This window comes from Neofelis nebulosa, chromosome 15 (assembly GCF_028018385.1).
Source record: "Neofelis nebulosa isolate mNeoNeb1 chromosome 15, mNeoNeb1.pri, whole genome shotgun sequence".
NCBI lineage: Eukaryota > Metazoa > Chordata > Mammalia > Carnivora > Felidae > Neofelis > Neofelis nebulosa.
The window spans coordinates 60452410-60470252 of NC_080796.1; the positions used below are offsets into that span (position 1 = coordinate 60452410).

Genomic DNA, 17843 nt, shown 5'->3' on the forward strand with positions numbered 1-17843 from the left:
GGAAGGCATATAGGATCAGGGTGGGCCCTACATCTAACCACAAGCTCTCTTAGAAGAGAAGAGAAGGGAACAGAACACAGACGAGAGGGTCATGTGAACCTGGAGACTAAGGGGGCTGTGCAGCCACAAGCCAAGGAACGCTGAGGACTACTGGAAGCCAAGAGAAAGAGAGGCATAGAACCAATCAGAACCTCCAGAGAAAACCAACCCTGCGAACCCTTGATTTCAGACTTATGGGCTCTAGAACTGTAAGAGGAGGATAAATGTCTGCTTTATTAAGCTCCTACCCAGTTCTGCTCATTTGTTGCAGCAGTGCTAGGAAACACATACACCTAGACATTTAAAACAATTGTTTTTGACACTTTCTTGAGCAATCGGGTAATTAGACAAAATAAGTAATTTTCTGAAGTCAGAATCTTACCATTTAAACTCTGTCCTATTTGTGTAGTACCAGAGGCAAAATCTATAATTGAACCACTTAGAGTCCTTGCATCAAATGCCGTATTATCTTCCTCCAAACCATTGATGAAGAAACTGATTTTTGTCTGATGCACCTGCAAGAAATTATCACCATTATTATTTTAATTACATAACCTTGCATTTTATCATAACTACATTTCAGTAGTCTTTCTCAAGTTAATTTCTTACTTCACTACTTTCTTCAGTTGGAAAGACTGAAAACAATTTATCTTAATGGCTCATTGATATATCTGTATGTTTACAGATCTAGATATGAACCTACATATTATAGTTTTGTGCTGTGATTTGTACCATGGTATTTAGAGATATACATAATTTTTCATCCCATGTATTTAGCAGCACTGACTGCTATGCCTTCATAATTTTTTGAGAATATGCTATTTCTTTATATACTAGTTAAATTTGTTATAACAATAATTGGCAAAAACAGAATTCAATACAAAAGGTAGAAATATTCAAAACTAAGTATGCCAAAAATGTATAATCTGTGGATAGAATTTAAGTTACTAATACAAAATACTTCCTGTAAACATTTCCTGTATTAGTATTGGTACCATAGTTGATGATTTTCAGCCGTACTTCCCCAATACAGAATATAAAAATTTGACAAGAATATTCTAGCCTAATTATTCAGACAACTTACCAACTCTCTACCATCAGGGATCAACAAACTTTTTCTGTAAACAGTCAGAGGATAAATATTGTCTATTTGCAAACCAAGTGATTTGATTTTGTGTTCCAAGTGGTCCAGGTCACAACTGCTCAACTCTGCTATTGTAATAGGAAAGCAGCCAGAGACAATACATATGTGAGTTAGCATGGATGTGTTCCAGTGAAACTTTATAAAAACATTTGACCAACCAGATTTGTTCCTGGGTTGTGGCTAGATGACCCCTCAATTATATCCTAATTGTAAAATGATGAAGTTATGAAATTTTGTTTCTGTGCAGTGACCCCTGAAGAGCCAACTCAAACCGTTCTGCAGAAAACTTCATGGATGGGATTTATACAAAACTGTCAATGATTGCACGTATTTCTGAATAAAATGATCAGCCATTTGACATCAATGTTAGCCTCTACAAACAGTTCTGTTCAAGTGCTTTTAACTTGAATGTAAAAGGAATCATTGGTCCTCTAGCAAAGGAGCTGAAATGGCAAACAAAACACGAGGATGGGGGTGGGGGTAGCAGGAGAGAGAAAGAGAAATATGTCATCTTGCAGGTGAAAGGTTAGATGCTAACATTTTAATTAAAAATATATCCAATCATAGCATTCAAATGCTATCCTATTAAGACTTCCTCACAATTGATGAAAATAACCATTCCCCAACATCTTTAGAACGTTATATGAGTGACTGTCTTAAGAACTGTTTTCAACAGCCCTCTCTCTCCAAACAAACCAACCAATCAACCCACCCTGACAGTTAACAACATAATCACTTGGGAACAGTAATTCTTCACAAAGTTATTCAACATGGCTTTTCTCCATACTATTTAATCTGCTTTTATTAAAAACCAGGTACTTCCTTAACTCCACTGACCCCATGTTACATTTTACTTAATTATAAAACATAGCCTTGACATAAAGAACTAAAAACACACGCCAACTCCTTGTGGGCCTGCATATATACCTCTCTTCTGGGTAGTAGGGCTGCATTTTTTTTGCAGCCCATTTTTTACAGCCTGTTACTGTCATTTGGTGTTTGACTGTTATCATTATAAAAGATACAGGCTTTTCTACTTTGTTATTTGTAGCATTATCTCATGTTTTACAACATCTTTGCGCAACATGCAGGCACATGAAATATAACTAGTGAAAAGTTCTCGATGGTATTAATGCATAAAAAAGAATGTGGTTCCATCTCTACTGTCTTTACCCAGCCAAAAGCTGATGAACAGCCAATTTTCCTTTATCACATTAGCACAGCCATGAGGGAAACACATTTGTTCTACTCAGCTACACTAAAGATACTATTACCAATCTAACATATACATGTTTTATATCAGCAGTATTCTCAGAGCATGAGAGAGCCAACAATATATTAACACTAGCATGACAGTTTATTTAAGAAAAGAAAATTGTCTCTGTAGAGGGACAGAAGTTAGAAATGTATGGCTAAATCTCAGTGTCACTGGTCTAATAAAGGTAATAATTCTTAGGCTTTCTTTATAGCAGGTAACACTCCTGTGACAGTTCTGTCATATCATTCAAATAAAAATGTTGTCTTTTACAAGTTTAAGTGCACCTTTATTTTGAGTCAGATAGAAAGCATGTTTTTGATTTTCTATATTCACTGTATTATATCTGTAGTCAAGAGTTCAGGACCTTCTCTTTTTTATCAACTCATCGCATATTTGCTTAGGAGAAGGATTCAGTGTCACTTGCAGTGAATTCTGGAAGGATGTTTTCACTTTGTTGGTACTTACAAAATGATTAATGATGATCTCAAGCCACTCTCTTCTGTTGTCCCCTCCCCTATCAACCACCTTTCTATAAATAAGATTAAATCTTCTTTGGTGTTGTGTACCATGTTTTATATTCCAAGATTCTCTTAACTATTTTGCAATTCTGGTCTGGGGCCCCATCACACCGGAACTGTGAAGACGAGGGTAGCACTCTGCAATAGCTCATTCTGATGATCCCCTTGCCAGTTATCTGAGGAAGAGGAATACGTGTGCTGGAATTTCTAATTTGTGAAAAAGAAAGCCTTCTGCTGAAGTAGACTTCACACCTATCTCATTTTCCACCCCTCGAGAATTGGAAGAGTTTGTACATGTTTATTGGTGTGGCATGAAGGAATGAATTGGCAAAGCCAGTGGCAGCTGGAGAAAGGCCTTACATCCCCTCATAAGAGATTTAAAAAAACACACCGGAAAGAAGATAGAGGGGAGCAGGTCATTCTCACCCCTTCATTTTCTCAGGGCTTCATATTTTATTTTAATTAACTTTTTGGCCAAATTCATGTCCCTGTGACAGTCTGTACTCACTCCTTTGAGCACAAGAGTGTATCAGATTATTTTTTTAAGTAGAATACCTGATCATTGTCTTGCTTGAGCAGAGAAGTGTATAATTCCAGGAAGTCACACAATAGCTGAGAAGCTACCAAGAAAAAAATACAGTCAAGTCCACCTGGACAGGTGTGTCCTAATTGTCAATCATCTGGTCCACTGAAATGCCAAATCTTTGTTGCTTTTCTACTCCTGCTGGCTACCAAAAATCCAAAGAAACTCCCAACTCAGGCTGGGAAATAGGCAGAACACCTGCACTAATTTCCTCAGCGGAGAAATAGTTTCCTTGTTGCCTCTATCTTTCTAATTTCAAGTTAATTCAATAAAGCCTGAACCCAGTACTCAAAGTGCCCCTATACATTATAGCAAAAAAATAAAGTCATCACCCTTTCTCTCAAGGACCTTGTATCTATGACTAATTTTAATGCACTAGTGTGTGCATCACTATAAACAATGATGGTTGTTTTTAAGTTCTGACTCAGTGCAGTGAATAAAGTGCTGTCCATTTCAAGGAGTTGCTTTGAGAAGTTAGGTCTTAGTCCATTCACATAGGACATATGAATGTCCTATGTGAATGATTCTGGACCTTTTCTTTGGGACTTGTCTTTTCAAAACCATCAAACAGGCCTCCCAGAAATAACACGTGCATTCTTTTAAAGGGTTTCATTTTGAAGCAATTTTTTTTTTTCCCTCTGAGACAGAGCTAGCACATATGAGAGTGTGCACACACACGAGCCGGGGAGGGACAAAGGGAAAGGGAGAAAATCTTAAGCAGGCTCCACACCCAGCACAGAATTCAATGCAGAGCTCAAACTCATGAACTGTAAGCTCATGACCTGAGCCGAAATCAAGAGTCAGATACTTAGCCAACTGACCCACGTTGGGGCCCCTAAAACAAAACTATTTTAAGAATTTTGAATGGGGGTGCCTGAGTGGCTCAGTCGGTTAAGCATCTGACTTAGCTCAGGTCATGATCTCATGGTCCATAAGGTTGAGCCCCACGTCGGGTTCTGTGCTGACAGCTCAGAGCGGGGAGCCTACTTCAGATACTGTCTCCCCTCTCTCTGCCCCTCCCTCACTCATGCTCTTTCTTTCACTCAAAAATAAACATTAAAAAATTAAAAAGAATTTAGAATAATACTTTTGGAGATTTAATAGAAAGTGATTTGGCAACATATCTTGAATTCAAATTCACCCTCAAAAAATAATGATGGAGGATACAAATATAAAGATCATCATTTTGAATACTAAAAAAATCAAACAAAAAAAATACTGGGATATGAATCTGAAGGGAAAACTTTGTGGAGGAAATATGTCTTGGACTTTCTGAAATAGAAATTTCCCTGAAATAGAATTTCTATTTCTAGGTTAAACAAGGCTTTGCAAAAAGGATTCTACTATTCCACCTATAATTTTTTAAGCATAAGGAAGGCAATTTATTCTAAAAATTCCATAAGATTATTTTTAAATATCACATGTACAGGGGGTGCCTGGGTGGCTCAGTGAGTTAAGCGACCAACTCTTGACTTCAGCTCAAGTCATAATTTCATGATTTGTGAGATCGAGCCCCACATCAGGCTCTGCACTAACATTGCGGAGTCTGCTTGGGATTCTCTCCCTCTCTACCCCTCCCCCACTTGTGTGCAAGTGCGTGTGTGCACGCATACTCCCGTACTCTCTCTCTAAACAAATAAACTTTAAAAATAAAAAACGGGGCACCTGGGTGGCCCAGTCGTTTAAGCATCCGACTTCAGCTCAGGTCATGATCTCACGGTTTGTGGGTTTGAATCCGGCATCAGGCTCTGTGCTGACAGCTCAGAGCCTGAAGCCTGCTTCGGATTCTGTGTCTCCCTTTCTCTCTGCCCCAACCCTGCTCGCACTCTGTCTCTGTCTCTCTCAAAAATAAACATTAAAAAAATTAAAAGTAAATAAAAGGTATCACATGTATGTTTTCTTCCCTTACCTAAGCACATGTGGAATGTCCCTCTTGCTTACTATCTGAAACAAAGTTCTTCTGAGGTTTTCTTACTCATCCCATCCCAATTTTATTTCTAACTAATTACCAACAGTCAATCTCATCTAATCGGAGAGGTCCCCTCCCTATCTTATGATCACACAACGCTTGTTTCTATCTCTGTGCTCTGTTCAAGCTATTTTGTATGGGAATAACCTTGCTACTTCCTTTCATCTCCCTAAATTTTTAGTATTTTTCCAAATATACCTCAAGTCCTGTATCTTCCAATAACCCTTTACCAACTATTTCAGTACTATAAAAGTGTTCACATATAGAAAAATTAGCAAGTTGGGCATTAAAATTTTTATATGTATTTTTCCTTTTTATCCTTACAACAATCCAATGAAGGTTTATTACCTCTATTTAAAAAATGATCACAAATAATTCTTTAAAAAGAATCACAGAGAATTGAAAACAAAAAGGTTACATTATTCAAGGTCACATAGAAGGTTGACTGATTCCACAGACTGTTGTAACCAATTTTTGTTAGTCAGTTACACCCAGTTAGCATTTTGAAGTTACAGCCATCTCTTGTGTCAGAGCCATCCATGAGTCTCTCTGCTGTAACTCCACACAGTGAGGATTCCAGCTTCACGTCAAACATCTCCCACAATACGAAGGGTAACAACCCCTATGAACTACATAATCACTTGTCATTCTCCTGACACTGTGCTGAATGTATATACTCATGTTACTTGTTCAGTTCTCAGACTGCCCTTCTGCAGTGGTCCCACCCCCAAAATGAGGACACGGAAGTGTTTTGTTTATTTTTGAGAGAGACAGAGCAAGAGCAGGGGAGGGGCAGAGAGAGAGGGAGACAAAGAATCCGAAGCAGGCTCCAGGCTCTGAACCATCAGCACAGAGCCTGATGCAGGGCTCAAACTCACAAACCACAAGAACCTGACCTGAGCAGAAGTCGGACGCTCAACCGACTGAGCCACCGAGGTGCCCCAGAGGACACAGAAGTTTAACTGTGGACTTGGGGAACCCTTTCATCTTTGAACAACTTTTACCAATATAAATGATTAAACTGAAAAATATCTCCTTATAACTTCAATTCATAAGGCCCAGCTCTAACTATTGATGGCACCCCAAAGAAATCCAATCCCTTTTCCGTGTGGAAGCTCACAGATGTAAAGAAAGATGCCATTTTTCTCCTAAATCTTCTTCAGGATGAATGTCTTTCATTTGCGTGGTGTTCTCAATACGACATGGTCTCTCTCTTCTTAAAATGTGCCTCCAGAAATACTACAATCTCTACTTGTGATTTGGCTTGCCAAATTGACACAGGATTATCACCTTAATATAATCCAAAATTGCACGCTAGATTTTTGCCTATGGCATCACACAGCTAAAACTGACAAATTATTAAGTTGAACTCACTTTTCACTAAAATACTAAGTCTTTTCTTTTTTACATCTCTGCCTAAAGCACCTCCACCCCATCCTGTGTATGTGCAGTTAGTTTCATGGACCCAAGGACAGAAATTTATATTTATCCATGTTATGTTTCATCTTGTTAGATTCATCCCATTGCTCTAGGCTGTCAAAATCTTTTTGGACGCTATGTCTGTCATCAATGTATTTACCATCTTCCAAGATTTGTGTCATTTGCAAATTTGATGAGCATGCCCTACGTGCTGGGCAGAAGCTCAATAAATACTAATTGATTGATTGTCTAATTGATACTCCAAAAATAAAACCACCAAACTACACTGCTACAATTCTAAGCAGTAAAGACACCATTTTCCAACAGATGAATGTGTCATACAAGGATTCATCACCTTTACAGAGTGACCTTGTTTACTAACATGAGTTTTTATATGATTATAAATACTCTAGTCTATCAAATATTCCCTATTAAGCTGCATTTATACAAACTATGAATAAAAGAGTTGAGGCAATTATTCAGGGAAGGTTGATTTGGCACAAATTAGTCACTTGGGCTGCCCTCGAAAATTAGGAATGTGCGTGTGTTCCCATTACTGGTTTGATTCGGTGAATAACTGCTTATGTTTTCATTCCCTTTGACCAGATAAAAAATGCTACAGGGAAATAACTTCATACACAGATAATTTTTTCAAAGATTTTTCTTGTTTTTGTCTCCACTTTTCATTTTCCATGAGCTTGTGTGTTTTATTTCAACGTTTACACCTCTCCTGGCCTCTTCTCCCATCCACCCGTCTTCCTATCCCTTCTCCTCCTATCCCTGTCCCCTGCGCATACACACTTTCATTTTCTTTCCTCCGAGTAACCCAGACAAGCCAGGCCCTTGAAGTGATCTATGCCTAAATGTATTAAATGTATTACATTATCACTCTAGGTATGACGATTTGGATTTGCTAGTCTCCCCTTCGTGTCTATTGAAGCTCTCTGTATACTACAACCTCACACAAACAAGCCTCCAATTTACTCCATCTCTAAAAATTTAACATAGGAATGTCAGTAGTTTTCTTGATCCTATCTTGACTGGATATGAAACTTTTATGGCCACTTCTTCCCAAACTATTAAACTACTCTCCTTCTATCTAAAAAAAAAAAAAAAAAAAAAAAAAAAAAGCAATTAGTTTACACAGAGATGTGATGGAAAATCTGCCAATGGTCTGATTTATTGTTGATTTCCTGGGGAATGGGGATAGAGCCAGCCCATTTTCTGTAGATACTGCCTAGGAACATTTCACGCACAATTCCACATTTAAGAATGCTTTTGGTGTACAGATGATCACAGTATTTTACACGCTCAATTATCTCAGTATCTCATTGGTTCCCTTTTCTCTTTTATCTATACAAAACAGATGATTTCCAGAAAATAACTAGAATTATCTGTAAAACATTTTAGTAACCTTTTCAGTATTTTATGCCCCAAAATCTATTTGTTATAACTATAATTACCTCTCCTTAAAAGTCAACTTCTTTTGTCTTTCATGTTTAGGAAGGAGACTACTCATCACATGTTTCATTAAAAACCACAGCTTTTTTGAAAATGTTTCTATCGTTTGAATATTTAATAAGTACATTATGATACGCAAAGTGTTATGCTACACATAAGGCATATATATAAAACACAGATCTTTTCGACAAGGAATTTACAATCTGTAATGGAAATGGGCCTATAAAAATACTTCCAAAGCAAGGTGGCAAATGCAGGAAAGTAAATATGAATAAAGTGTGTAGGGACAAAGATGAGAAACAGAGATGTAATTTTAGAATTCTGCTCCTCCAACAACATTCCCCTCTGTATTACTCAAATGAGTTGTCTATATTTGCTTTGTCTGGTTTCTCTTTCCTCATTCTCTCTGTAATGTAGCTCAATTAGTATTTTGTTTTCAATATTTTTTTAAAAAACTATCTCAAAGTAATAGGTAAGATGCAAGAACAGCATATTTTTCTGAAACATCTGAGGTTAAATTGCTGAGATACCACCTTATCCGTGAGTACTACGGTACATTTACTATTTAAAAACAAAGACATGCTACATAACCATAGTGCAATCATCAAAATAAGAAAATTAACATTAACATATCCCTATCATCCTATCTTCAGACACCATTCAAGTTTTGCCAATTGTTCCAAAACTGTCCTGTACAGATAAAAATAAATAAATCCAGTCCAGAATCGCACGTTGCATTTAGTTGTCATGATTCATAGGACCCCTTTGACCTGGAACAATTCTTCCATCTTTCCTTGGCTTTTATGATCTTAACACTGTTCAAGACTATAGTCTAGTTACTTTGTACATTGGCTCTCAATTTGGGTTTGCCTGACGTTTTCTCATGGTTAGATACAGATGACTCAGGGATCATTGCATCTTATCGTGTATTACATAATTTCTATTTGTTCCATTATTGATGATAACTTTAATCATTTGAATGAGCTGGTATCTGTCAGGCTTCTCCACTGTAAAAATACAAAATTTCCCTTTGCAATTAAAAAGCATTTTTGACCTTATATTGAGACTGTATAAATATCCTGTTTATAATTAAATTTTCATTATTTACATTTATTTCTATCTGTGTAGACTCATGAATCTGTATGTTATTCAGTGGGATATAATACTCTCAATATGCATTTCAAAGCTCAAATTGTGCCACCTTGAGACGGTAGAGGCCCCATCAACATGGATTCTATATTAAACTGACACATCCTCATAATTCTTTGAATATCCCCTTGCTTTCTCACACGGGATATTCCAGGATCATCTTTACTACCCTGCCCTGGAATCAGCCATTTCTCCAAGAAATCCTGCTTTAAGATGAGTGACTTTGAGGAGCCAAGACCACTGCTAAGCTATACTCATGCTGTTTGGATGTTATTTTCCAAGACCCTTCCTCTTCCTGTCAGTGGATAGAGTTATGGAATATGAAGATAGACAGAAACGTGGATAGACACTGGATATACACACTTATACATTTACATCTATATTATTTCTTTTTTTTATTTTTATTTTTTAATATATGAAATTTACTGTCAAATTGGTTTCCATACAACACCCAGTGCTCATCCCAAAAGGTGCCCTCCTCAATACCCATCACCCACCCTGCCCTCCCTCCCACCCCCCATCAACCCTCAGTTTGTTCTCAGTTTTTAACAGTCTCTTATGCTTTGGCTCTCTCCCACTCTAACCTCTTTTTTTTTTTTTTTCCTTTCCCTTCCCCATGGGTTTCTGTTACGTTTCTCAGGATCCACATAAGAGTGAAACCATATGGTATCTGTCTTTCTCTGTATGGCTTATTTCACTTAGCATCACACTCTCCAGTTCTATCCACGTTGCTACAAAGGGCCATATTTCATTCTTTCTCATTGCCACATAGTACTCCATTGTGTATATAAACCACAATTTCTTTATCCATTCATCAGTTGATGGACATTTAGGCTCTTTCCATAATTTGGCTATTGTTGAGAGTGCTGCTATAAACATTGGGGTACAAGTGCCCCTATGCATCAGTACTCCTGTATCCCTTGGATAAATTCCTAGCAGTGCTATTGCTGGGTCATAGGGTAGGTCTATTTTTAATTTTCTGAGGAACCTCCACACTGCTTTCCAGAGCGGCTGCACCAATTTGCATTCCCACCAACAGTGCAAGAGGGTTCCCGTCTCTCCACATCCTCTCCAGCATCTATAGTCTCCTGATTTCTTCATTTTGGCCACTCTGACTGGCGTGAGGTGATATCTGAGTGTGGTTTTGATTTGTATTTCCCTGATGAGGAGCGACGTTGAACATCTTTTCATGTGCCTGTTGGCCATCCGGATGTCTTCTTTAGAGAAGTGTCTATTCATGTTTTCTGCCCATTTCTTCACTGGGTTATTTGTTTTTCGGGTGTGGAGTTTGATGAGCTCTTTATAGATTTTGGATACTAGCCCTTTGTCTGATGTGTCATTTGCAAATATCTTTTCCCATTCCGTTGGTTGCCTTTTAGTTTTGTTGGTTGTTTCCTTTGCAGTGCAGAAGCTTTTTATCTTCATAAGGTCCCAGTAATTCACTTTTGCTTTTAATTCCCTTGCCTTTGGGGATGTGCCGAGTAAGAGATTGCTACGGCTGAGGTCAGAGAGGTCTTTTCCTGCTTTCTCCTCTAAGGTTTTGATGGTTTCCTGTCTCACATTCAGGTCCTTTATCCATTTTGAGTTTATTTTTGTGAATGGTGTGAGAAAGTGGTCTAGTTTCAACCTTCTGCATGTTGCTGTCCAGTTCTCCCAGCACCATTTGTTAAAGAGACTGTCTTTTTTTCCATTGGATGTTCTTTCCTGCTTTGTCAAAGATGAGTTGGCCATATGTTTGTGGGTCTAGTTCTGGGGTTTCTATTCTATTCCATTGGTCTATGTGTCTGTTTTTATGCCAATACCATGCTGTCTTGATGATGACAGCTTTGTAGTAGAGGCTAAAGTCTGGGATTGTGATGCCTCCTGCTTTGGTCTTCTTCAAAATTACTTTGGCTATTCGGGGCCTTTTGTGGTTCCATATGAATTTTAGGATTGCTTGTTCTAGTTTCGAGAAGAATGCTGGTGCAATTTTGATTGGGATTGCATTGAATGTGTAGATAGCTTTGGGTAGTATTGACATTTTGACAATATTTATTCTTCCAATCCATGAGCAGGGAATGTCTTTCCATTTCTTTATATCTTCTTCAATTACCTGCATAAGTTTTCTATAGTTTTCAGCATACAGATCTTTTACATCTTTGGTTAGATTTATTCCTAGGTATTTTATGCTTCTTGGTGCAATTGTGAATGGGATCAGTTTCTTTATTTGTCTTTCTGTTGCTTCATTGTTAGTGTATAAGAATGCAACTGATTTCTGTACATTGATTTTGTATCCTGCAACACTGCTGAATTCATGTATCAGTTCTAACAGACTTTTGGTGGAGTCTATCGGATTTTCCATGTATAATATCATGTCATCTGCAAAAAGCGAAAGCTTGACTTCATCTTTGCCAATTTGGATGCCTTTGATTTCCTTTTGTTGTCTGATTGCTGATGCTAGAACTTCCAGCACTATATTAAACAACAGCGGTGAGAGTGGGCATCCCTGTCATGTTCCTGATCTCAGGGAAAAAGCTCTCAGTTTTTCCCCACTGAGGATGATGTTAGCTGTGGGCTTTTTATAAATGGCTTTTATGATCTTTAAGTATGTTCCTTCTATCCCGACTTTCTCCAGGTTTTGTTTTTGTTTTTTTTTTTTTTTTAATTTATTTTTGGGACAGAGAGAGACATAGCATGAACGGGGGAGGGGCAGAGAGAGAGGGAGACACAGAATCAGAAACAGGCTCCAGGCTCTGAGCCATCAGCCCAGAGCCTGACGTGGGGCTCGAACCCACGGACCGCGAGATCGTGACCTGGCTGAAGTCGGACGCTTAACCGACTGCACCACCCAGGCGCCCCTCCAGGGTTTTTATTAAGAAAGGGTGCTGGATTTTGTCAAAGGCCTTTTCTGCATCGATTGACAGGATCATATGGTTCTTCTCTTTTTTTTTGTTAATATGATGTATATCACGTTGATCGATTTGCGAATGTTGAACCAGCCCTGCATCCAAGGAATGAATCCCACTTGATCATGGTGAATAATTCTTTTTATATGCTGTTGAATTTGATTTGCTAGTATCTTATTGAGAATTTTTGCATCCATATTCATCAGGGATATTGGCCTGTAGTTCTCTTTTTTTACTGGGTCTCTGTCTGGTTTAGGAATCAAAGTAATACTGGCTTCATAGAATGAGTCTGGAAGTTTTCCTTCCCTTTCTATTTCTTGGAATAGCTTGAGAAGGATAGGTATTATCTCTGCTTTAAACGTCTGGTAGAACTCCCCTGGGAAGCCATCTGGTCCTGGACTCTTATTTGTTGGGAGATTTTTGATAACCGATTCAATTTCTTCGCTGGTTATGGGTCTGTTCAAGCTTTCTATTTCCTCCTGATTGAGTTTTGGAAGAGTGTGGGTGTTTAGGAATTTGTCCATTTCTTCCAGGTTGTCCAATTTGTTGGCATATAATTTTTCATAGTATTCCCTGATAATTGTTTGTATCTCTGAGGGATTGGTTGTAATCATTCCATTTTCATTCATGATTTTATCTATTTGGGTCATCTCCCTTTTCTTTTTGAGAAGCCTGGCTAGAGGTTTGTCAATTTTGTTTATTTTTTCAAAAAACCAACTCTTGGTTTCGTTGATCTGCTCTACAGTTTTTTTAGATTCTATATTGTTTATTTCTGCTCTGATCTTTATGATTTCTCTTCTTCTGCTGGGTTTAGGCTGCCTTTGCTGTTCTGCTTCTATTTCCTTTAGGTGTGCTGTTAGATTTTGTATTTGGGATTTTTCTTGTTTCTTGAATTAGGCCTGGATTGCAATGTATTTTCCTCTCAGGACTGCTTTCGCTGCGTCCCAAAGCGTTTGGATTGTTGTATTTTCATTTTCGTTTGTTTCCATATATTTTTTAATTTCTTCTCTAATTGCCTGGTTGACCCACTCATTCGTTAGTAGGGTGTTTTCTAACCTCCATGCTTTTGGAGGTTTTCCAGACTTTTTCCTGTGGTTGATTTCAAGCTTCATAGCATTGTGGTCTGAAAGTATGCATGGTATAATTTCAATTCTTGTAAACTTATGAAGGGCTGTTTTGTGACCCAGTATATGATCTATCTTGGAGAATGTTCCATGTGCACTCGAGAAGAAAGTATATTCTGTTCCTTTGGGATGCAGAGTTCTAAATATATCTGTCAAGTCCATCTGATCCAATGTAGCATTCAGGGCCCTTGTTTCTTTATTGACCGTGTGTCTAGATGATCTATCCATTTCTGTAAGTGGGGTGTTAAAGTCCCCTGCAATGACCACATTCTTATCAATAAGGTTGCTTATGTTTATGAGTAATTGTTTTATCTATCTGGGGGCTCCGGTATTTGGCGCATAGACATTTATAATTGTTAGCTCTTCCTGATGGATAGACCCTGTAATTATTATATAATGCCCTTCTTCATCTCTTGTTACAGCCTTTAATTGAAAGTCTAGTTTGTCTGATAGAAGTATGGCTACTCCAGCTTTCTTTTGGCTTTCAGTAGCATGATAAATAGTTCTCCATCCCCTCACTCTCAATCTAAAGGTGTCCTCAGATCTAAAATGAGTCTCTTGTAGACAGCAAATAGATGGGTCTTGTTTTTTTTATCCATTCTGATACCCTATGTCTTTTGGTTGGCGCATTTAATCCATTTACATTCAGTGTTATTATAGAAAGATACGGGTTTAGAGTCATTGTGATGTCTGTATGTTTTATGCTTGTAGTGATGTCTCTGGTACTTTGTCTCACAGGATCCCCCTTAGGATCTCTTGTAGGGCTGGTTTCGTGGTGACAAATTCCTTCAGTTTTTGTTTGTTTGGGAAGACCTTTATCTCTCCTTCTATTCTAAATGACAGACTTGCTGGATAAAGGATTCTCGGCTGCATATTTTTTCTGTTTAGCACACTGAAGATATCGTGCCAAGCCTTTCTGGCCTGCCAAGTTTCAAAGGAGAGATCAGTCACGAGTCTTATAGGTCTCCCTTTATATGTGAGGGCACGTTTATCCCTTGCTGCTTTCAGAATTTTCTCTTTATCCTTGTATTTTGCCAGTTTCACTATGATATGTCGTGCAGAAGATCGATTCAAGTTACGTCTGAAGGGAGTTCTCTGTGCCTCTTGGATTTCAATGCCTTTTTCCTTCCCCAGTTCAGGGAAGTTCTCAGCTATAATTTCTTCAAGTACCCCTTCAGCACATTTCCCTCTCTCTTCCTCCTCTGGGATACCAATTATGCGTATATTATTTCTTTTTAGTGTATCACTTAGTTCTCTAATTTTCCCCTCATACTCCTGGATTTTTTATCTCTCTTTCTTTCAGCTTCCTCTTTCTCCATAACTTTATCTTCTAGTTCACCTATTCTCTCCTCTGCCTCTTCAATCCGAGCCGTCGTGGTTTCCGTTTTGTTTTGCATTTCATTTAAAGCGTTTTTCAGCTCCTCGTGACTGTTCCTTAGTCCCTTGATCTCTGTGGCAAGAGATTCTCTGCTGTCCTCTATACTGTTTTCAAGCCCAGCGATTAATTTTATGACTATTATTCTAAATTCACTTTCTGTTATATTATTTAAATCCTTTTTGATCAGTTCATTAGCTGTTATTTCCTGGAGATTCTTCTGAGGGGAATTCTTCCGTTTGGTCATTTTGGATAGTCCCTGGAGTGGTGAGGACCCGCAGGGCACGTCCCCCGTGCTGTGGTGTATAACTGGAGTTGGTGGGCGGGGCCGCAGTCCGACCTGATGTCTGCCCCCAGCCCACCGCTGGGGCCACAGTCAGACTGGTGTGTGCCTTCTCTTCCCTTCTCCTAGGGGCGGGATTCACTGTGGGGTGGCGTGGCCCGTCTGGGCTACTTGCACACTGCCAGGCTTGTGGTGCTGGGGATCTGGCGTATTAGCTGGGGTGGGTAGGCAAGGTGCACGGGGGCAGGAGGGGCAGGCTTAGCTCGCTTCTCCTTAGGTGATCCACTTCAGGAGGGGCCCTGTGGCAGCGGGAGGGAGTCAGATCCGCTGCCTGCTGGAGGTTTGGCTCCGCAGAAGCACAGAGTTGGGTGTTTGCGCAGAGCGAGCAAGTTCCCTGGCAGGAACTGGTTCCCTTTGGGATTTTGGCTGGGGGATGGGCGGGGGAGATGGCGCTGGTGAGCGCCTTTGTCCCCCACCAAACTGAGCTCTGTCATCCGGGGGCTCAGCAGCTCTCCCTCCCTTTGTCCTCCAGCCTTCCCGCTTTCTGAGCAGAGCTGTTAACTTCTGACCTCCCAGACGCTAAGTCGCGCCTGCTGTCGGAACACAGTCCGTCCAGCCCCTCCGCTTTTGCCAGCCAGACTCGGGGGCTCCCCTTGGCCGGCGAGCCGCCCCTCCGCCCCGGCTCCCTCCCGCCAGTCCGTGGAGCGCGCAACGCCTCGCCGCCCTTCCTCCCCTCTTCCGTGGGCCTCTCGTCTGCGCTTGGCTCCGGAGACTCCGTTCTGCTAATCCTCTGGCGGTTTTCTGGGTTCTTAAGGCAGGTGTAGGTGGAATCTAAGTGATCAGCCTATATTATTTCTACGTCTATGTATATATGCACACACACCACACACATATGAAATGAGATTATATTGATGAAATCAACTCTAATCTAACACTCTAGGATTCATTCTAATTTTCTCTCTTTCCATATTTGTAACTCCCATCTCTGAAAGGGAGAAACCCGCCACTCCTTATCCTCAGGATGTATATGTATTTGATGAATTCTCCTGTACATAACTAATATCCAGTTGTCATGGCAACCCTGCCCCCAAAGACACATCTTTATCACACTCAGGTCCTGATATCTGCGCGTAGGTCCTTAAAGAGAGCTTGAGAGCCACTCAAGCTCTAATACTCCAACATTTTTATGCCTGTCACATCGTCACAACTCCCTTATCATGGTCACCAATGATTTCCATGAGGCTAAAAACAAATAGTACGTTCCAAGTTTTCATCTTATTTGAACCATCAGCATTTGACAGAGCTGATCACTCCCTCCTCCTTGAACCACATATGTCATTTGGCTACAAGTACATCAAGCTCTCATAATTCTCCTCTTATCCCTCAGGCTGATCTTCTCGGTCTCCTTTGCTTGGATCCCCTTCTTGGACCTATAAATATAGAAGTCCCCCAACATTCAGTCCTTGCTCCTCTTCTTCTGACACATATAAGTAGTTCCTTGATAATATCATCTTATCTCAATGTTGTAAATAGCATCATTAGGTTGATTACTCCTAAGTGATTAGCTGTATCTCAGACTTCTAATCTAGACCCCTACATCTATCTTTCTATTCAGCATCTCTTCTTGGAAGTCTATTAGGCATTTCAAACATAAATATTCCAAAATAGAGCTCTGCTCTTATGTCCCAACCTTCTTCTTCAACAGCCTTCCCCCACATTGGAACACTGCAACTCTTTTCTTCCAGTTGTTCAACCCCAAATCCTAGGAGTCCTCTTTGACTCCTCTCTTTCCCTCATGTCTCACAACTATTCCAGCAAAGCCAGCAAATCCAGAGGTTCTACTTCTAAAATACATCCCGAATCCACTCAATGCTCATCACTTTTCCTGCTGCAACTGTGGCCCAAGCCACCACCAGCCCTCCCCTAGACTTTTACAGTGGCCTCCCAATTACCTCCCAACAGGCCTCTCAGATTTGGTACATGTTCCCCTTCAGTATACTCTCAAGACAGCAGTCCAAGGATTCTTGCTAAAACAAAAGTGAATCGTGTCACTCATTTGCAAAAAACACCTTCAATGAATTCTTACCCTGTGTAAAAGTTAAAGTCCTACAAAGCCCTACCCAATCTGACCCCTTGTTACCTCTGACTTATTTCCTATTAGTATATTCCTGTGTTCTCTGTTGAAGCTACACTTCCCTCCTCAAACATTCCAGGGATTTATTTCCCTCAGTCTCTGTATTTTCTTTTCTCTCTACTTACCATTATTCCTACAGACAACTGCTGGCTCATTTCCTCATCTTTTTCAGATGTTTCCTCAAATGTCATTTTAGCAAACCTTTCCTAGCTACCCTATGTAGAACTGGAGCTCTGAATCCTTCCTAACCCCCTTCCTATATGATCATTCTCTTTATCTACACCTAACTTGCATATCTTATTTACTTTTCTTTTTATTACCAGTCTCCTTTCTAAGCCTATAATACAAACTCTGTTACCGGAGGTTCCGTTTTGTTCACTGCTGTTCCCTCATTGTCCACAACACTAACTAGCAACTATCGGGTACCCATTAAATTTTAATTAAATGAATGAAGCTTCCTCTAAACTAACTCTTGAAGGATTAATAGCAGCTAGCAAAGTAC

General features: G+C 39.6%; 1 protein-coding gene across 1 annotated transcript in view; it reads right to left on the bottom strand.

Moving 5' to 3' along the window:
- The window catches only part of USH2A (usherin), a 745506-nt gene that overhangs the window by 678953 nt on the left and 48710 nt on the right, over positions 1 to 17843 (bottom strand). Inside the window, exon 4 of the mRNA XM_058701414.1 lies at positions 422 to 554. Coding sequence (XP_058557397.1) covers positions 422 to 554 — 133 coding nt within the window. The remainder of the gene's footprint in view (positions 1 to 421; positions 555 to 17843) is intronic.